The 22,312-nt window shown below is 34.4% G+C and overlaps 2 protein-coding genes and 1 long non-coding RNA gene across 5 annotated transcripts in view; 1 reads left to right on the top strand and 2 right to left on the bottom strand.

The window, feature by feature from the left end:
- Positions 1 to 267: 267 nt before the first annotated feature.
- Positions 268 to 22,312, bottom strand: part of LOC139528534 (uncharacterized) — a 44,421-nt gene continuing 22,376 nt past the window's right edge. Inside the window, exons 1-2 of one of the 2 annotated variants that reach the window (XM_071324567.1) lie at positions 3,664 to 3,748; positions 268 to 1,640 (exon numbers count right to left, since the gene is read on the bottom strand). In XM_071324567.1, coding sequence (XP_071180668.1) covers positions 340 to 1,602 — 1,263 coding nt within the window. In that variant the 5' untranslated portion in view covers positions 1,603 to 1,640; positions 3,664 to 3,748 and the 3' untranslated portion in view covers positions 268 to 339. Of the gene's footprint in view, positions 1,641 to 3,663; positions 3,749 to 22,312 lie in introns of those variants that run through there. The other variant, XM_071324565.1, reaches the window with a different exon arrangement.
- On the bottom strand, positions 8,729 to 16,784 carry LOC139528532 (uncharacterized). Of its 2 annotated transcripts, XR_011665615.1 has the most exons (3): positions 16,591 to 16,784; positions 9,394 to 16,012; positions 8,729 to 8,815 (listed from the first exon to the last, which is right to left on the bottom strand). XR_011665615.1 is itself a non-coding variant. In XM_071324559.1 (2 exons), the coding sequence occupies exon 2, from the start codon at positions 15,894 to 15,896 to the stop codon at positions 9,804 to 9,806; it is 6,093 nt and encodes a 2,030-aa protein (XP_071180660.1). In that variant the 5' UTR covers positions 15,897 to 16,012; positions 16,591 to 16,784; the 3' UTR covers positions 8,955 to 9,803. The 2 variants fall into 2 exon arrangements, 1 of the variants encoding a protein (XP_071180660.1); XM_071324559.1 differs by lacking the exon at positions 8,729 to 8,815 and having other exon boundaries at positions 8,955 to 16,012.
- Positions 16,881 to 20,840, top strand: LOC139528536 (uncharacterized). The gene is made up of 3 exons (XR_011665620.1): positions 16,881 to 16,982; positions 18,293 to 18,405; positions 20,135 to 20,840. It is a non-coding gene; the product is annotated as an uncharacterized lncRNA (long non-coding RNA).

Below are 22,312 nucleotides of genomic sequence, written 5' to 3' on the forward strand. Positions count from 1 at the left end.
TTAACCCATTCACGACCGTTCGGTAACATAGTTGCAGTGCTTAAATCATCGTCAGGGACTTGGTGCTTAGGTCTCATTGGCAATCACAGTGGCGGATCCAGAACTTTTCATAAAGGGGAGGGGGTTGGCGCTCCAGTCATACTTCAGTTATTCCCTACATTATCAACCAAATGTTTAACACAATAGTAAATTCACATGCACATGTCTTAACGCATCAAAAAACATACCTTGTCATTTCAAAATGGAATGGTTATAACAAACAATAACTTGAATTCTAAATATTTATTTGATCAGCTAGTGAGTGACACTACTACTTTGACTGCTCATGCTAAAAATCTTTCAGCCCCACATCATGAGTTGAAAATTCTTTTTTTGGACAAATGTTACTTTCCTAGAGTGGTAATGGAAATAAGCATGCTTTCCATTTCTTACAACACACGTAAAGGAGGCACCTTTTCTATCCAAGGCGTTCCAAATTTCTTTTGCAGTTCTATACACAGTTTGGTATAATCCCCACCAATTTTTAGCACGTTTTGTCTCGGCTACTTTTTTCAAAGTCTGCTCAGCTCTTGCTAAGTCCAATACTGCATGGCTCTTGTCCACACTAGCCACAACTATATTTCTTCCATTTTTCCCAAATTTGATGTGTCCTCCACCAACCCCTATCCAATGATTTTCATCGCCAGATATGGGGTCATAGGCGAGAACAACCCAGTCCCTCCAGTAGTATTTCCCGCTAAGGAGATTAAATAGTCCAGTGGCAAATTCGTTATTGGTCTGATCACTGTTTGTAAGAGCGTATGCGTCTATTTCCTTTCCGGATTGGGGTCGATAATTGACATTTGCGCACTGATAGTCAATTTGTTCAAACTTCGCCGTCACTTCTTGTATTCTCTTTTCCCAATCAGACTTCATAAAATTGGCATTGCTGGTAAATTGATTAACTAAAAGATAGCCCAATTGATTAACTAAAAGATAGCCCAATTCAATTTTTACAGCTTGCAAGAGAATTTTCATTACACCAAGTAGAAAAACCTGTGTCTTCTTGCGGTCATTTTCAGTAAAACGCAAAACGGAAGTACCAAGATCTTCTTGAAATTTACCATGCTTTTTGATGATGGCGTCATACAATTTTGAGCCACTATTCTGGTAATCACCATCATAATTCGAAATAAAAAGTACCTTCCTATTTTCCACAGCATCCTGCGGAACAAGATAAATAAATTGAAACTCTCGCGACACCGCATTGATCCTTTGTTCTAGTTGCCCGAAATTGATTGCAACAGTATTCCACTGAATTAATCGTTCGATGTCGTTAAATCGAGTGTCCATTATATCCAAACGATTGTCGATATTTTTCATCATATTTTTCATGAAAGCCAATTCGTCAGACTCTGATGGAATGAACGCCAAGACGACCCCTATAAATGGACCTAATACACCAAGGTAGGGACCAATACCTTTTGCGATCTTTGTTAAAGATTTTCTAAATTCCTCCTTTTCAAGCACTTCCGCTATCCCTTTTGCAAGTTCAAGGCCAGCAGTAACTTGGTCTTTTTGATCCGGAGAAATGCTGTGGATAGGCCGCGAGAAAAATATCATCAATAGAATTACCAACAAGGACCATTTAGAGGCGAAATCTGAAAATAAATGACAAAAGAAAAATAACAATTTAATTAAATAGATATATACATATTACGTATAGATATATACATATTACGTATAGATATATACATATTACGTATAGTTATCAAAAGTACCAGGATTATAATTTTATACGCCAGACGCGCGTTTCGTCTACATAAGACTCATCAGTGACGCTCAGATCAAAATAGTTAAAAAGCCAAATAATTAAAAAGCCAAATAATAATATTCAATAAATAAATGATTTAGGAAACTAAATTTTTGAGTTTTATCCTACAATCAGCACACTATTGCACAAATAACAGTTAGACACATACATGGTTGCATGCTTCTAAATTGATAAAATGGTAATGTGAATATTTCTTTTTGTGCGACAATTCATTTTGGTTCCTATTCGTAGTCCGCATTTAGACTGTTAATGATAAGCAATACAACATTAAAGTGTCGGGTGAAAACTGCAGGTGAAATTGCAGGATAAAAAAATCTTTGATCTATAGTTGTTGCAAACTCATATAGCATGTGGTATCTGGTACAGCGTTGACTCAACAGTTTTTAAGATTTTAGGCGAAACTCCAAAACAAAATATGATTGAATGCATAATTAAAGGGCAACAACTCTAATAATGCGTAGATTGACGATTTCCGTTATTTGAAGATCTCTTCTTGATTATCAACTTTGCCATCGAAAGTTTCTATCTTTTATATTTTAAAGATAAAAAAACTGAAAAAAAGTAGAATTCATTATTTAAGGAAAATAACTCCTACAATAAATTGTCCGACAGTTTTGACGTGTTACAAACAGATAATAGTTATAGCGCTACCCAGATAGCAAACATGTGTTGGGCCCACGTTGGCATTCTGTTGGCAACATTGTTGGGCCAACGTTGGAAAACTATGTTGGGCCACCGTCATTTTGCTCATCGGCCCAACATGTTGGGTATTTGTTGGGCCAACATCAGTATGCCAACAAAGTTAACTATTTGCCAACAATCTGCCAACAATGTTAACTGTTTGCCAACAGTCTACCAACGTAGTCTAGTTTTGAAATCATGTTGGGCCATTGTTGGTCGTACTACAGTTTGCCAAAGTCATTAACGATTTGTTATGCTTTCCATATTATTTTTCCAGTAATCAGTATATTATGGTCTATACTGTATTGTATATAGATAATATACAGTCAATTGTCATTTGGAGAGTGAGATAATCCACTCGTGTCAAATGATCAGAAGAAATTAATCATTACATTTCAAATGAAACTATATTCGAATTTATTTATTTTTTTGGACTGGTTTTAAATACTGTTTGTTTGCGCAAAAAAATATTCAAACATTAAGATAAATACATTTAGATGACTACACAGATTTGAAAATATTAGATAAAAAGAATGAAGAGCACATCTTTTTGTTTGCACTTTGGAATAATATTTAAAAAAAAAAAATCTGTGGTATAAAATGGGGAGATAAGTACTTTAAAATACGTTGGCATGTTGTTGGCACAATGTTGGCTTATATTTCAATATTGTCATGAAAATGAGCATTCAAATAAAGTTTGTTTAAAATTGGTTATCTGGGTACATTCTGACTGTGACATTAATGCCACTGTCCGATTCTCTTTATAGCGTTTTTCAAATAAGACAAAACAACATTTTACTCCGCCCAAATGATGATTGTGCACGTGGCCACGTTTGGTAAAATTTGACTCAGTAGTTTCATAAATGGTCTTTAAATTTGTATTAAAAAAAATGGACAGATGACGGACCTCAAGTGATGAGAAAAGCTCTCACGGTCCTTTGGCCAGGTGAGCTAAAAAGAGAAAAACTCAACGAGACTTGCTTTCGGTCCATGCTACACTCATTAATTCAAAAAAGCTTTCAAATTTAATATTTTAGGAATGTTGATGCAAGTTTGAAAATATCAAAATGCCATTTAAAAAAAAAAAAATTGAAATTTTGAAATTGACCACATAATTAAGAAATAATTCATGCCCCCATGAATTATTTCGATTCTGATAGGACACATACGGCAATTCTTTTGGATCGAAGCGCTCTAGGTGTAGGCAAATATTTGCCGTTCCCATAAATAAACGCATTAATAAACTAGCGTAAAAGAACGGAGCAAACTGCATTAGTGACATGCTTAAACTATTTAAAATAATGTATTTAGACAGTTTTGGATGAATTTGAATGATAATTTATTTATATGTCTTATATGATGTACAATAAAGGGCTTTTGCCACATTTTAGCATCATTTGTGTATGTTTCCTTGTGATGATTTTCGGATTCACAAGCGTGTATTTTCCCGTAAAATGCTTACATTCTAACGTCATTGTTCTATGACGTCTGGTATCTCATTCATAAAAAAGCATATGACGTGGGAGTACAATCGGAACAGCACTGGCAATATATTCATATTTTACCTATCATTAGTACCTAGAGTTTACAAAAGCTTTGACGTAGGGAATTTGCTTTATGAAATAAAGAAGGGAGGTGGTACTAGGGTCACCCTACCCCAACTTTTGACCTCAATTAAAAATGTTCCATATCATTTCCCAGCTGGGCATTGGGGTCCAGGCAACCTTAGATATTGCCTATCATTTGTACCTAGTGTAGACAAAAGCTTTGCCGTAGGATTTTTTTTTTAAATTAAAGAAAGGAGGTGGTAGGGTCACCCTATCGCAACATTTGGTCTCAATTAAAAAAATACATAATTTAACTTTACCCACCTGCGTCTCTTGGTTCATGCAACCTCACGACCGACACTCGGCTAACCGAGAGTTTGGTCGGTTAAACTATATTGAGTATACGGCTATATCGGCGGTTGGTCTGTTAATCGGGTTGGCTAAAGTCTGTTAATCAGGTGTTATCGAGAAAATCTTTGAAAGTTCAGCATGTTTCATTGTATAACTTTTTAAATATATTTTTATCATAAAACATATTCATGTCTAACAAAACAATTCGATGTACTGAATCCAGTGGTGTAATTATTATTTTTCTAGCTTCAATGTACGATCTATAAAATGAAAAGGCGGGTTACTCATCAATAAATTTATACACATCTTACACACACAAACTGTACTCAAAATGACACGTTGGTTGAATTTACGTGCATGCAATATTTTGAACATCGAAAAAAGACAGGCATTATGTTTGTTAACCAAACTGAAATCATTGTGTGAAAAATCTTCACGAAAATCTGTATTTTGGTGACATAAATCAATCTTTATTTAAAACCTGGTCTGTTAATGAGTCGGATGTATAAAACCCGGTCTGTTAATTGGTCTGTTAAGAGTAATGAATGGCAATAAAAGTATAATTTTATTGCTATATGGGGTGTTATCGGATCAAATGGGTAGGCTCAAGACGAGCGGCTAAAATATACGGTAACAACGTATGAGCAATGAAACATAAAATATAAGGAAACAACACATGAACAATGAACAATTTAAACAATGGAAATTGAAAATTGATAAAAACGGTTTCAAAAAGTGTAATATTAAAGTAATGTTAATTTCATCCAAGAATGGTCGCATATGTCATGTGGAATCTGTTTAATTGTCATGAATGACACCAATTTGTCATCTACATTGGTAACCTGTGATATCAATCAGAGATAAACGTCGTAATGTAACTAAACATCAGTAAGTAAAATATATTGGGGTGCTAAAATATAAAGAATAGAGAAAGAATAATGAGTAAGATAAATAAAAGGTAAAAGGAAAAAAAGTCGCGGAAGAAACGTGACATAACAATTTAAAGAATACAGAAATAAACAACACCCCCAATCCGTACCCTCATGGTATATACGATAATCTGGATGGGGTAGCAGAATATAGAATAATAGATAAGGACAGTAGAGAGTGATGCATTGCTAAAAAAGAGAGAAAAAATAATAACCCCTGGGTGTTGAAACAGTAACAGATTGCGATGTACTCATATTGGTGACAAATGCTAGAAGTTTCCATGTGGACAACTGCCGTTCTCCTCTACACTTATGAAGAAAGGAACTAAACGGAATAAAATGTATTAAAACTTAAGATGACCAAATGTAGCTGCATTTGCTCCTTTCCATTTACTTCTTGAGAATGATTTGTAAACAACATATGATTAAGTAATAGAAATAAAGAACCAATTGGATGATGCTTACGAATTAGGGTTTAACGTCCAGTGACAAATATCATGTGCATATGAGAATGACAACACGTTATATGTACCCTGTATTGTATTTGAAAGACACTTTCTGTAGGATTTGAGAACTAGCTACCTTGAACAGACACAAAAATTGAGGCTGATTGAAAACGTTAATAATAAATGCATGCATATTCCAGCGGCCAATCCATATCACGCTATATTGAAGTGACACACCTTTCAATAAAATGCAAAAGAAAGTCAAGATAAAAATGCTCTTACTAGTAAATCACAACCGAAATGAATGACAGACGGACATTTTTTACAAAACTTAATGAACAATTGAAATCAAGATATGAGGTTTACATTATTTCGCAAAGGTTTGCGTTACAACGCAAAGGTCTGCGTTTTATCGCAAAGGTTTGCGTTATAACGCAAATATAGGAAGAAAAATTAAAAAAAATATGGGTGGCGCTAATTCGCTTCTGTAGGATACTGTTGCACCGTATTCTCATTTTTTTTAACTCAGGAACATCTCATTCTTAACTTTTTCTATGGGAAAACATAAAGGTAGCAAAAATAACTGCGGCTAAATAACTCTTAACTGACACAATTTCAATTGTCCAACCCATTAACAGACTTTATTCCTATAATTTTCACTAAAACGTGGTAATACGTATATACCAATGTAAATTTATTTTTTAGAACCAAAGTACTATTTTGTGTCCTTTAAATGATATCTATAATTGTTTGTCTCGACTTTTATTAAAAAAAATTGCAATGCGTATAACCATAAATACTACATACTTGCGAGACGCCTTTTAATTTTACTGAAAACTACGTAGACTATGAAATGTTTTTACAAGTGGAAAATGTTCTATGATAGATATCATTTTGTCAGACACTTTTCTTTTTTTGATTTGGTTTTTATAATATGCCAAAAATCCACCCGATGCAACTGAGGTTATCCTATTAAATAGATCTTATGTTCGTGGGGTTACGTTGTTCAATAGAGGGTATGGTATACCATGTTAACACATGTTAGGGGGTTATTCTATTGAAATAGAGAAACACAGTATTATAGCCATGCTAGTATATGGTATGGGGTTATCTTATTCAAGTAAAATAACACAGCAATGATACAAATTTTGCATATGGTATGGAGTTATACTGTTCTAATAGGGTTAAACGGTACAACGATGTTGAAGCCAATAATATTTTTTTTATCCTACATCCGGAAATTAAAACTGCGGCCTAAAAACCATATACCATGAGACTAACACGTTATTTGATTTATTATTGTTGATCTTATGATTATAGGGTAATTGCATGAATATTGGGGAATATTGTCCCGAGTAGAGTATGGATTATAAAGATGGTACGTTTGATGGAACTTCCAAATATACAGCCGAGACCGCATTCGATCAAAAATCGTAGTTGAAAAGCATTAGAAAATATCGAAAATGATTATTTTTTATATAGATACGCATCCCTCTGAAATCACCTACTTATGGAAAATGTGTGATAATATTACTTAGATAAGTTCACAATAATTTATTCAAAGGTAAAAAGATAACCACTGTTCCCTAATATAATATGCCGGATACAATAGTAATACTAATGGCCATCATATACTATATGTATAAATGCTTTATTAATAACAAATATAAGAGAGAAGATGTGGTATCGATTGCCAGTGAGACAACTCTCCACAAGAGACCTAAATGACCTAAAAGTTAACAACTATAGGTCACAGTACGGCCTTCAACAATGAGCAAAGCCCATACCGCATAGTCAGCTATAAAAGGCCCCGAAATGCATTGTAAAACAATTCAAATGAGAAAACTAACAGCCTTCAAATGATTTATATATAAAAAAAAAATGAACGAAAATAAATATGTAACACATAAACAAACGACAACCACTAAATTACAGGCTCCTGGCTTGGGACAGACACATACAAATAAAATTGAGAATGGAAATGGGGAATGTGTCAAAGAGACAACAACCCGACCATAGAGCAGACAACAGCAGAAGGTCACCAACAGGTCTTCAATGTTTATTTTCCAATAAAAATTCAAGGTGGCTATAGTGACAAATCTAAATCGGTGACCCCCAATTTTTTTCCATCATATATTGTTCCTCAAATCATTAAATACCTTCACACAAATATTTTAGAGGGAAATCACTGGTAGAACTGAATAAGTTGTTAAAGGCTTTTTCAAAGTTTAGGACTACTTTATCTTAGGAAAGGATTTATGTGGGTGAAATGACCTTGAAAAATAGTTTTATTCCCAGCATTTTCATCAAATGAGCATTTAGTGTTTCAACCTAAATAATAATCTCAAGCTGATCTATTAAAAGATGACGCGGCGACAGCTTTCTGTATGGAAATGTTCGTCAGAAAAGCAGAACGCTAATTTTATATCATTTTATGTCAGTAATGACAGTATATCGGAGGTTTCTCTCTAAGCAAGTACAAAATTTCAGAGACAAGTTGTTGTCTCCATGGTTACTTGCAAACAGTCAAGTTTTTGAATGATATACTTATGTCGACCCCCGCAACACACCGTGTTTTGTTTTTTTGGTATTTATTTTTTTGCTTTTTGCTTATTATCTGAAACTGAGACTATTATAACACATAACCTCAGTCTTAAAAGGCGAGATCATCGGACTCACCGTTGCACACACTTTCACAAAGAAGATCATCAAGTTGAACTATATGTAAAAGACAAAGAAATAGCTCGTAGAACATTTTAAGAGAGGGCACAACCAATATATAAACTCAATGATAATGACACTCTCAAACATACTAATACAAATTTAACAATTACTAATCTAGTATAACTGATCTTTAACCCCCCCCCCCCCCCTTTATAGTCAGATGATCCATATTTTCATATGTAGAACAGGTGCTCTCTTTATATATAGTACTGCTTCTCCTTCTACCATTGGGCATCTGTAAAGTCTTCAAACTACGTTAGTTTCAAATTCTTTATTAATATGCTTCATCGTTGCAGATAAACTCATAATACATATAGTAAAAAGCTACAAATAGAAAAAATAAAATCATAAACTCAAATGCCGTAATTTACCAAAAAATTACAAGAAAATAAACACTTGTCAAAATGACACTCATTGACCTCCATACATTTATTTTTTAAGTATAAAAAATCCTTTAAATAATTATAAGCTCAAAACATAAACAAACATGAACTATGTAGCGAAATTAACGTAAAACAACTTTGGCATTAATTGCATTCCATAAAGTGAAAAATTATAAAAATAGAAATACAGGTGTAAATATGGCACGAATGGCGTTCCATAGATTTTTTACCCGATAGCAACTCTGTACTACTAAAAGTTAATTAGCTTAAATTAAATAAGAAAAATACAATTGCAAGAATAATATTATATCTTTAACGTTAAAATAATTAATTATTCTAAAATAAACGGTGTACATAGTGCAAAACATACAAAATACTGATGTAAACAAACATGACCTGTGTGCACGTTAATCGGCAGTTCAAACAAAGAAAACGTAGATAATTAATTGCTTAAACTTATTAAAAATATGAAATATTTACTTAAAGTTATAAAATAAAATAATATAAAAATTAACTTACACTGTAGTTTACCAAAGATTGCACGAAAATCGAAAATATCGAAAGCGAAACACAATCTTTCTTCACAATGCCATGTGGGAATCTCAATGAAACTGATAAGAAATAACACGTGTTTTACACAGTAAAAGCACGTGCAAAAATGCGGGAAATTTGAATTATCAAAAATAAGTATATTAATAAAATGTTCTGGTAACATGACACTCCCCGTCTGATATAACAATATCACCCTAGGTTTTAACAAAAATACTTAAGACTTCAAGTCTTAGCTAAATAACTTCGTTAACAAAAATCTCAAAAAGAAAATTTACTAAACTACTTAAATCTAAGGTACATTACTGTAACTACTATCTAAAATGTTTAACTAATAAAGTCAATGTACATATCAACAGTTCAAATATTGTTCAATATTATCACTCAGACAAAAGTTTCACAATCTCTGTTATCGGACGGACATAGATAACTGGTTTTCCTTGTTTAATAACTCTCACTTCTATTTTCCTTATAAGATTGTCATTCTCGCTGGCGAATGTTCTTAATATTGTTCCAATTGGCCATTCGGACCTAACCATGTCTTTTTCTCGCATAAGAATAATGTCTCCTTGTTTCAAATTTGTCACTTCCTTTTTCCACTTTTGTCTCTTTTGTAGTGTTTGCAGATATTCCCTACTCCAACGTTTCCAAAATATCTCAGCTAATGTCTGAACATATTTCCATTGTGATTGGTACATACATGCAGTTGATGTAATATTTTCAAAGCTATCTTCCTGATCAGATGTTTTCTGAGTTAATAAAAGAGAAGGTGTCAGAATTGTAGGATTGTCAGAATCAGTGGAGACTGGTACAATCGGTCGGGCGTTCATAATGGCTGTTACCTCTGCCATAAATGTTGTTAAAACTTCATGAGTCAAATTCTTGTATCTCACGTCAAAAAGCATGTTATTTAGAATTTTACGAGCTATCCCAATCATTCGCTCCCATGAACCACCCATGTGAGAAGAGTGAGGTGTATTAAACCTCCATATTGTTCTATTCTTGTTGAGAAGTGTTCTTACTTCGCCATCTTCAACGTTTAAAGCATCGATTTGCAGGGCGTCGGTACATCCAACGAAGTTTGAACCTCTATCGGAACGGAACTCTTGCACTTTGCCTCGAAGTGCATAGAATCTGCGTAGAGCGTTGATGAAAGAAGAGGAGCTCATTTCTTCTATCACCTCTATATGGACAGCTCTAGATGCCAAGCATGTAAATAGCACTGCCCATCTTTTGGAATTTGCTGCGCCTCCTCTAGTGCGTCTTGTTACTATGTTCCATGGTCCAAATACATCTACACCAACAAAACTGAACGGTGCGCATGGCGATAATCTTACGTCTGGTAAATCGGCCATTTTCTGTTCACTCAACGAACCTCGAAGTCGTCGACATTTTACGCATTTAAAAATTATAGATGAGACCAGTCGTTTGCAGCCTGTAATCCACCACCCAGCAGATCGAATAGTACCTTCAGTAAGATGTCTCCCTTGATGTTGTACATCGTTATGGTAGTGACGGACAAGCAAAGTAGCAATATGATGTTTTCCAGAAATAAGGATCGGTGTTTTTTCTTTTGATGTGATTTTAGCATTACGAAGTCTTCCACCTACTCTCAAAATTCCATTTTCGTCCAAGACGGGACTCAAAGATAAAACGGAACTGTTATTAGGCAGAGGTCTTTTATTTCTGAGACACTCGATTTCTCTACCAAAGTCCTCCTTTTGAACTTCTTTGATGATAAAAATTTCAGCTTTTCGATGAGCTTCAAGCTCGTTTGACTCCAAATTGTCCTTTAATTTGTTGTGTGAGTAACTACTAGCAAGTCGCTGTAAGCGTGAAATGGTACGAACTAATTTCCACCAATTGGAGAATCGGTTGAATCTTTGTGACCCAAGGTTGTCACATTTTAAGACAGATTTGATGACTTGTATTTCTGTTTTCAATTCTTTGTCAGTGTTAGGATTTATGAGAGGAAAAGAAGTAGCTATTCTTTGACTAAGCGTGTCAGATTCCTGTAAAAATTCGGGTCCTGTTAGCCAAGAACTAGTTTGTAGCTGATCCGCGAATATAAGTCTTGTTCCAATATCGGCCGGATTATGATCAGTATTCACATATGTCCATTGTTCCGGTTTTGAAGCTTTCCTAATTTTACCAACTCGGTTTGCAACATAGACTTGAAAACGTCTAACCTGGTTGTTAATGTAACCTAACACTACCTTACTATCTGTATAGTACTTTATCTCAGCCGAGTTCATATCTAGATGTTCACAGATTATTTCTCCTATTTCAACAGCCATAACTGCGGCACATAGTTCTAATCGTGGTATTGTATGGCCATGTTTGGGCGCCACTTTGCATTTCCCAAATACGAAACCGGTGTTGATAGAAAACTCTGCGTCAGATGTTCTCAAAAAAGCTACACTTGCTATTGCCTGTTCTGAGGCGTCCGAGAAAATATGTAACTGTTTGTCCAAGCTTGAACAGAATGACGATTCTACAAATGTTCTTCGTATCGAAAATTGTTCTATTGGCCTTAAAGAGTCTCTCCATTCGATCCATTTTTGCTGAATATCATTAGATAGTGGTAAGTCCCAGTCAGTTGTTTCGGCAATGATGTCTCTCATAAGAATTCTACCTTGTAGAATGACAGGGGAGATAAACCCTAATGGGTCGAACAAGCTATTTATTGATGATAACACACCTCTACGTGTTATAGGTTTCTCTTCATTTGATAATTTGTAAGTAAACGAGTCCTGTTGCAAGTCCCAACTCATTCCAAGACTGTGTTGAATAGGTAGCTCATCTTTGTTTAGATCTAAGGTTTTCAGCTCTTTAGCCAACTCATCTGGACTGAAGGCGTTCATTACTTTTTCACTGTTCGATGCAATTTTATGAAGTTTCAATTTTCCGTTTTCAAGTAGAGATTGTTGAGTCCTCTTAAGGACACTGACAGCTTCTTCCTCATTCGTGAAATTAACGAGTCCGTCATCCACATAAAAGTTCCTATTTACGTATTCTTTGACATCGTTCTCTGTTGGTTCTTTTTCAACACACTTCCGTAGACCGTAGGTGGCAATTGCTGGAGACGGTGTGTTTCCAAAGACGTGAACACACATTCTGTATTCGATAAGTTGCTCTCCAGGAATGTTGTTCTTGTACCAAAAGAATCGTAAATAGTTACGGTGTGAACTGTTTACCTTAAAACAGTAAAACATTTGCTCTATGTCGGCCATTACAGCGATTCTCTCTTTTCTGAATCTGAGCAATACTCCAACCAAACTATTTGTAAAATCCGGTCCAGAGAGTAGAACATTATTTAAGGATATGCCATCCTGTTTAGCCGAAGAATCGAAAACAACTCTTATCTTATCTTTTTTCTTAGGGTGGTACACTCCAAATAAAGGCAGATACCAACATTCCTCGTTTTGTTCTAAGGTTGGAGCTTCTTCGGCATGACCATTACGAAACATGTTGCCCATGAATTCTACGAAATGCTGACGCTTACTCGTACTTTTCTGAAGAGATTGATCGAGCATTCTAGCCCTTCTTAATGCTTGAGATCTGTTGTCAGGTAATCGAGGTCTATTCTTCCGGAACGGTAGAGGAGCACTCCAATTGCCTGTTTCACTTTTGACAAATTCTTTGTCCATGATGTCTATAAATATATGGTCTTCTACGGACATGCCAATCTTATTATCGTCCTTTGTTCTGTGGAAAATCTGATCTTCCACGGTATCTTGGTGATTGCGTGTGTTGACAGTTTCTTTAATGTTAAAGACGTTTTTACATACTTCAAAGGATGTCGGCCTCCCATTGTTTAGAATGTTTGTTTTACACACGTTTACTTTCGAATTAGGTTTGTGCGTTTGGCCTAAGCATACTTCACCGATAATGACCCATCCCAAACTGAGTCGTTGTGCAAATGGCGTGTTTTGAGCTCCTGTTTTTTGCTCATAGACGTGGTGTGCATCGGCCAAGTCTCTGCCGATCAATAAGAGAATATGTGCCTCAGGATCTATAGGCGGTAATGTAATACGCTTCAAGTGTTCGTAATATTTTGTGATTTCTGGCACTGGAATTTCTTCTCTTGTTTCTGGAATGTCGTTGCATTCAATTACAGTAGGTAAATCCATTCTTACTCGCCCGTCTATAGGTTCTACTACTAACCCGCTAGCAAGACGGCCTTGTTTCTGGACACTTCCTGCACAGGACGATAAAGTGTAAGGTTGAACAGCTGAGTCTATATTCAGTGCATCGAATAGCTCTGTACGGCCTAGCGTACGATTACTTTGATCGTCCATCAAAGCATAAAGATTTATGTATTTCTCAGGTTCGTCTTTCTTATAAACTTTGACAAGTACCACCTTTGAGCATGATTTTCCAGAAAATCCTTCTCCGCAAATTGCCGTACACTTCGTTTCTACTGTTTGAATCAATGGTTCCTCCCCGCCATGAGAGGACACGGGTTCTATTTCTCTTGTTGTTTTATCATATCTATCTATATGCATAGCTGAAGAATGACGGTTACTTCCGCAATCTTTGCATGTGACGGACTCCTTGCAATCTCGAGATATGTGCGTTGCTGACTCGCAACATTTATAACAGATGCTATTTTCACGGAGAATTTTCTTTCGGTCATTCATACTTTTTTGTCTGAATCCTCTACAGTTGTTCAAAGAGTGTTTTGAATGGTGAATAGGACATTCTGTAAGTTTATCAGTCGCACCAGTAGTTTTAAATGTTTTTTCTTGTGATACATCTGTCTTTCTAGCTGTGACTTTGTTGTTATATCTATTGTTGTTAGGATACGATTTTGTTTGTTGAGGTTTTGTGTCTTCTTTAAAGGCAAAGCCTGGGTCATTGAATTGTTTGCACATTTCTCTGATGAAACTGACGAAAAATGGAAATGGCGGATACAGTACGTTATGGTTTTGTTTATATCGCATGGCTCTATCGATCCATTTGTTCTGAATCCCATACGGTAATTTAGTTATCACGGTGTTAACGCCTAACGAAGTATCAAAGTAAGACAATAACTGTGCGTATCTTTCGTCCTCCTTCAGGGATTCAATTTCTGTTAAAATGTCGCTAAGTTCATATAACTTCTTGTGATCTTTGTTGGTAATTATTGGAAATTTGTTCAATTTTGATTTTACATTCGTTTCAACCATTTCTGGTCCGCCATATCTCTCTTCAAGTCTCTCCCATACTCGCTTTAGACATTTTACTGGGTCTTTTGCATTGGCTATCCTCAGACTTTCTGCATGTTTTGAGGATTCTGGCCCAAGCCATTTCATCAATAAATCAAGTTCTTCTCGCGCGTTGACGCTAAGTTCTTCAGTTATATTGGAAAACGAAGCTTTCCAAACGTGATAAGACTCTGCTTGGTCGTTAAATTTCATAAAACGAGACATTAACAAATCCTTCTTTAATAAGAACTTTGAGAGTTCGTTTGCCACGGAAACGTTGTTAATTTCATAATTTGTTTGTCTAATATCTTCGGTCTTTGGTTCAAAAGGTGTGGCGTGAATGTTGAGCTCTGGAGGGTGCATTTGTTGAGTGTTTGTATATCCGGATTTCATTAGTTCCCTTTGTTCCTGAAGATATCTCTCGACGTGCTGACGAGGATCGACAACTGATGCCATAGATCTTCCACTAGAACGTGATCCCTCCATCTCCATCTCTTCACGGACGGCATTAAACTCAGCTTCAGCAATTGCAACTTCTTTTTCTGATTTTAAAATATTCATTTTCAACTTTGCTTCGACTTTTTTCTTTAATAGTTCTGCTTTTGTTTTAAGTTCTTCCTCTTCAAGCTCGAATTGTAATCTTTCAAGTTCTGCCTCTTGACTAACAAAGCGTAGATTTGTCTTAGCGGCATCCATTTTTGCTCTTTGTTTAATTAGTATTGAACTTGCGGAGGAGGATCTAGAGGATTTAGATTGTCTACCAGTAGCGATAGATTTGACGGATTGTGACTGCTTCAATTTAATTTCGATCTCATTTAACATGGTTTTAGCCTTTGACATGATACTTTTATAGATTAGTTTTTGTGTTGCCTCTTCCCGGGCGCTCTCTTCAGTTCTGTATCTGTTCAGAAAGCCGATGAATTTTTCTGAAATTTGTTGATATTTTGACAGTTCCGATCTAATTCTGTCTGGCAATAGTTTAACATCGGATATTTCTAGTTCTCCTGAGTAGTAACTTTTGTTTAAAATATCTAAGTTCTTTCTATAGTGGATTAGCTCCGCAGTGTATTTTCCTACGTCTTTTTCGTACAGTTCCTGTCCACCAGACGTTAACTTTCTCACCCGTTTTGGCCTTACGTCCTCTGGTGATTGTGTTGTAACTGAATCATCAATAATAAATGGTAGGTTGCCTTGACCGTCAGCGTTTATTACATCTTCTCCAGTTTCGATAAAAGGTTTGCCTTGAACCTTTTCCATTTTACGTATTACTGTTTCTGTGCTCATCCTGTGGTAAAGGATGCAGTCTTTTTACTGTAAAGTCTTCAAACTACGTTAGTTTCAAATTCTTTATTAATATGCTTCATCGTTGCAGATAAACTCATAATACATATAGTAAAAAGCTACAAATAGAAAAAATAAAATCATAAACTCAAATGCCGTAATTTACCAAAAAATTACAAGAAAATAAACACTTGTCAAAATGACACTCATTGACCTCCATACATTTATTTTTTAAGTATAAAAAATCCTTTAAATAATTATAAGCTCAAAACATAAACAAACATGAACTATGTAGCGAAATTAACGTAAAACAACTTTGGCATTAATTGCATTCCATAAAGTGAAAAATTATAAAAATAGAAATACAGGTGTAAATATGGCACGAATGGCGTTCCATAGATTTTTTACCCGATAGCAACTCTGTACTACTAAAAGTTAATTAGCTTAAATTAAATAAGAAAAATACAATTGCAAGAATAATATTATATCTTTAACGTTAAAATAATTAATTATTCTAAAATAAACGGTGTACATAGTGCAAAACATACAAAATACTGATGTAAACAAACATGACCTGTGTGCACGTTAATCGGCAGTTCAAACAAAGAAAACGTAGATAATTAATTGCTTAAACTTATTAAAAATATGAAATATTTACTTAAAGTTATAAAATAAAATAATATAAAAATTAACTTACACTGTAGTTTACCAAAGATTGCACGAAAATCGAAAATATCGAAAGCGAAACACAATCTTTCTTCACAATGCCATGTGGGAATCTCAATGAAACTGATAAGAAATAACACGTGTTTTACACAGTAAAAGCACGTGCAAAAATGCGGGAAATTTGAATTATCAAAAATAAGTATATTAATAAAATGTTCTGGTAACATGACAGCATCTAACCATAGTTACATGCTCAGCTCTGCCTCAAGTGCTCTCTATTTTACTATCCACACCGATATGTGTCCACACTTGTAATTTTTTTTTCTTTTCGGAAAATACTCATTTCCATTCGGAACTTAGCTAGATCTACCACGATGGTGATGATGGGGCGCGGCCATTATCTCTCACTGGAACAGATAGTAGGTAACCAGACATTTTCAATGTATAAATCTATCCTATTCTAAAAGATAAATTCCACAGTTATAGGGATGAAACTTTAACAAGCAATACAAGTACATTAATCAGGAGTAATAGGGAGTTTCACCATATATATAGCTAGTGGAGAAGAAGATAAAAGTGTATAAAAAAATCAGTTAATCTATTTTGGAGTTTTTGTCCCCTTTATAATGCTTTTTATCAGTTTTTTTACTGTGACCACGATATGTTTAGGAGCTAGGTTAAGTTTACTGAGTTGGAAAATGGATCAGCATGACAATATGTAGGAGAAAAGTCTATAAACCTGTTTTGGAGTTATTGCCCCTGAAATAATATAAATTTCCAGTTTTTTAGCTTTTTCCATGAAAAAATAGGAGCTCAGGTGAAAATTGAACATGTAAAAAGGTTCAACCTAACAAGATGAATCTAAAAAATTAGTGAATATTTGGTCCCGGTCACTGGTGTCAACTTATATTTGAAGTTCCACTGGAAACTTTGTTATAAACAATGTCATAATATCTATTCCTGTAGGAACACATATTCTATACCATTTATTCCGTTCGGAACATATACTGTAATTTTTATTCCTCTGGAAATAATATTCCAGAATATTTTTCCTTTGGAACTTAAATTTATATGAAGGAACTTCTATTCTGTGACACCCCCTGTTTCGATATCTATTCTGTGACACCCCCTGTTTCGATATCTATTCTGTGACACCCCCTGTTTCGATATAATCTTTTTATCAACTTGTACTATACTTCTATTCACACATTTTTATGCCCCACCTACGATAGTAGAGGGGCATTTTGTTTTCTGGTCTGTGTGTCCGTCCGTCCGTCTGTCTGTCTGTTCGTCCGTCTGTCCCGCTCCAGGTTAAAGTTTTTGGTCAAGGTAGTTTTTGATGAAGTTGAAGTCCAATCGACTTCAAACTTAGTACACATGTTCCCTATGATATGATCTTTCTAATTTTAATGCCAAATTAGAGTTTTTACCCCAATTTCACGGTCCACTGAACATGGAAAATGATAGTGCGAGTGGGGCATTCGTGTACTGAGGACACATTCTTGTTTGTTGTTATTTTGAAAACATTTTTTAAATATATACATTAATTTAAAGAGAATAATTGGCATGTCGGTGATTACCAATGAGACAACTCTTCAAAATAAATGACATAGAAACTAATAACTATAGGTCACTAACACTGTAGTCTGTACAGCCTTCAACAATAAGAAAAGTCCTTTAAAATGCATAGTCCACTATGTCATGTATGTTGATTTTTTACTTCTTTTTTTCAGTTTTGGCTGTTATCTGAAAGTTATACATGTTATAGGAGCTTAAAGCTAAACCTGTAAATTGCAAAAAAATATATGAAAGTCTGAATTAGCAAACTGGTGATTTTATTCTTCAGGTGAGCAATACAGGCACAGATATAACTCTTTAAAAATTGTTGTGTCTATTTTTGATTGCCATATTTGCATCTTCTCCCCCTTTTTTACATCCTTCAATGAATATCATGATTCTTAATAGTTAATTTCTTTCCTTTCATATTAAAATAAGGAGATGTGGTTGATGATTGCTAGTGAGAACTATCCACATGAGTTCAAATGAAGGGGATGTTAAACCATATACCATGTATACATGTTGCCTTCAGCATTGAGAAAAACTTGTTATACATATACCATTTGGTTGGCTATAACAGCATTGTACCAAAATGAAAAATGTAAACTAATGTGAACTTAAGAGAAAACTTGTGGTCTAATCTATAATAGTTTGGCAACCATTTAAAAAATCTGGTTTTTATGTTATTATATAAAACATCACTAACATCATGAACATGTTAAATGACAGGGACTTGTAAAACATTGAATGAGTGATATGAGTAAGTTACAGTAATCATGTTCATTGAACAATTTATAGTTCTGTTACCATTCATACATTTGACTGATGAAAAACTTGACAGTAACATTCAATGAATGGTATAAAAGTTAACAACTATAGGTCACTAGATATATAAGAAGATGTTATATGAATGCCAATTAAACAACTCTCCATCCAAGTCACTATTTTTAAAAGTAAATCATTATAGGTCAAAGTACTATAACTTCAACATTGAGCCTTGGCTTACACCAAACAGCAAGCTATAAAGGGCCCCAAAAATGACAAGTGTGAAACCATTCAAATAGAAAAACCAACAGTCTAATCTATATAAAAATCGAGAAAGACTTATGAATCTCATCAACAAATGGCAACCACTAAACATCATGTTCCTGACTAGTAAAGGTGCAAACAAATGCAGCTGGATTGAACGTTTTGATAGGTACCAACCTTCACCCTTATCTGAAACAACAGTGTAACATCACAACATAGACAGACACTGAACATATGTATAATGCCTTCAACAATGAACAAAACCCATGCCATGCATAGTCAACTTAAAAAGGCCCTGAAATAACAAATGTAAAACAATTCTAAGGAGAAAAACTGAATTACCTGATTTATGTATAAAACAAAATAAATGAAAGAATAGATGTAAAAGACATTTATTTAACCAGGTTTGTTTATCATGTTTATATGTCCAATATATATTAAATATGATAAAACAAAGATTTTTTTTGCACTACAAACATGTATTCATGGTATAAAATTTAGATTTGATGTCATTTATATCCTACATTTGTACATGTGATTTACAAAATTTGATCTTTTCTAGTATTGAGAGTTAATTTCCACCAAACTCAAATACAAAAAGGCTGTTTACTTGAAACACATGAAATTCAGGAAAGGCACTTTAAAATCTGCTTTATGATAGAGCGTCAAGTACGATAAAAGATGTACATGAGTGAACATGGTGAAAATATAAATGAAAATATTTATTTTTCACTATATATTGGTGGATACCCCCATTTTATAATGGCCTCCCATGAACACCAAGTATGTTTAAATTGATCATCCCTAATAGACATCCCTAATGGAAAAAAACATACCTAACCTCTACTTGTTTCAAGCTTTACCTCAAAGGAAAATTTACTCGTTCAAATTTTATGAAAACATTGTGTTCATACATTGTTCCACTACATCTTTTAGGAGAGATCTGGAAACTAATTTGTATAAATTGAAATCTTTATCATACATTTCAGGTCAACCTTCTCATTTATATTGGCAGAATATATAATTACTATTAACTGACAAAAAATAAAGGAACTGTTGAAAATGCATGGCGAAATTTGTTGGGCAAGGACAGACATAAAGCTTAACATCAGAAAACCTCTGGATTCTCGGAACTGTTTATCACATTGACATTATCAACATGATCAAATCAGATAGGTTTTAAAAAAGTATATATTGTAAAAGACTTTACACCTTTCACAAAATATCTTACTACAAAAAATGCTAGCAAGTATTGAACTGTTCCTGACACGCAATTATTATCATACCCCTTATCTTGAAAAGATGGGGCATTTATTGATGCACATGATTGTCAGTATGCTGTCTCTCCACCATTAAAAATTTTAGTTTTATGATGATGATTACAGTATCACTTGACCAAATCTGATGAAATTGAAACATCTTGGATAATACTTTATACTGGTCAAGTTTGATTATGATAGCTTTGATGTTTATTGTTCAAGAGTTATGACTAAATATGCCCCTTATATAATTATCCACGACCACCTTGAAAGTTTTTTTTAAATCTCTTGCCAAATTTGTTTTTAAGTTCTTTAAGAACACAATGCAAGTTGGTTCATGAATGACAGATCAAGTTAATTTTGACATTTACTGTTTTAAGAGTTATTACCCTTATTTACCTAAAAATTCAGATTTATTTTGTGTTTCTTGTTAATAATGCACCATTTGAAAAAATCTGTCTCATTGGTATATGAACGTTATATAGAGCTTATAACCATCGAATAAAGCTATCTCATTAGTGTATGAACGTTGTATAGAGCCTATACTTATCGAATAACTCAGTCTCATTGGTGAATGAACACTAAACATGGTTAATACTTCTCAAATACCTTTGTCTCACAGGTGTATGCACGTTACATAGGATCTATACCCATCGAATAACGTTGTCTCATTGGTGTGTACACGTTGTATAGGGTTTATACCCATCGAATAACTTTGTCTCATTGGTGTATACATGTTGTATAGGGTTTATACCCATCGAATAACTTTGTCTCATTGGTGTATACACATTGTATAGGGTTTATACGGCCATCGAATAACTTTGTCTCATTGGTGTATGAATGTTGTATAGGGTCTATACCCATCGATTAACTTTGTCTCGTTGGTGTATGGACATTATATAGAGCCTACTATACTTATCAAATAACTCTGATTCGTTGGTTTATGAATGTTGCATAGAGTATATGTAATTATATACCTCTCGAATAACTCTGTCTCATATGTGTATGAACGTTAAATACATTGTAGGGTCAAAACACATCTTATAACTCTGTTTCATAGGTATATATGAACGTTATAAGGTCTATAATATCGAATAGCTCGGTTTAATAGGTGTATGATTGTCTCATTGGTGTGTACACGATGTATAGGGTTTTTATCTTACCTCCTATACATTTCCAGGAATAGGATTGGTTAAAAGCGTCCGCGTGCAAACCGTGTATATTTGATATTAGGTTAGTAGGGAGGCGGGGCTTATCTCATACACGGTTAGTAATGGTGTTATGTCCCTTTGTAAAAAACAAAACGGTACTGAGAAAAAATCTTAAAAGTTCCAACAGACGAAGAAATTGATGATTAAGATTGAAACAAATTCATAAAACACATTTAAACTTTACAAGTCGTTATTGTTGGAATCTGTTTTTGTAGGATCAATGGAAGTATTTTCTTAGCGCTAACAGTATTGAAGACCTGCTCGTTTTGAGAATCACTAGTCTTAATTTCACACGTTAAGATAGTCGGTAAGATAAATTCGTTACATAGTGTGCTAGTGACGTAATACGGTATATATGGGGTCAGTAAATTCCATATGGGGATTCGAGCTTCGCTCTCACCCCATATGGAATTTACTGACCCCATATATACCGTATTAGGTCACTAGCACACTATGTAATTAATAATACCCATCGAATAACTTTGTCTCATTGGTGTATACATGTTGTATAGGGTTTATACCCATCGAATAACTTTGTCTCATTGGTGTATACACATTGTATAGGGTCTATACCAACCGAATAACTGTCTCATTGGAATATGAACTATATATATCGAATTGATCGGTCTAATAGGTGTATGAACCTTATATACCCATAGCGCCGTCTCATTGGTGTATGAACGTTGTATAGGGTTTT

The sequence above is a fragment of the Mytilus edulis genome, chromosome 6 (genome assembly GCF_963676685.1).
Source record: "Mytilus edulis chromosome 6, xbMytEdul2.2, whole genome shotgun sequence".
Taxonomy (NCBI): domain Eukaryota; kingdom Metazoa; phylum Mollusca; class Bivalvia; order Mytilida; family Mytilidae; genus Mytilus; species Mytilus edulis.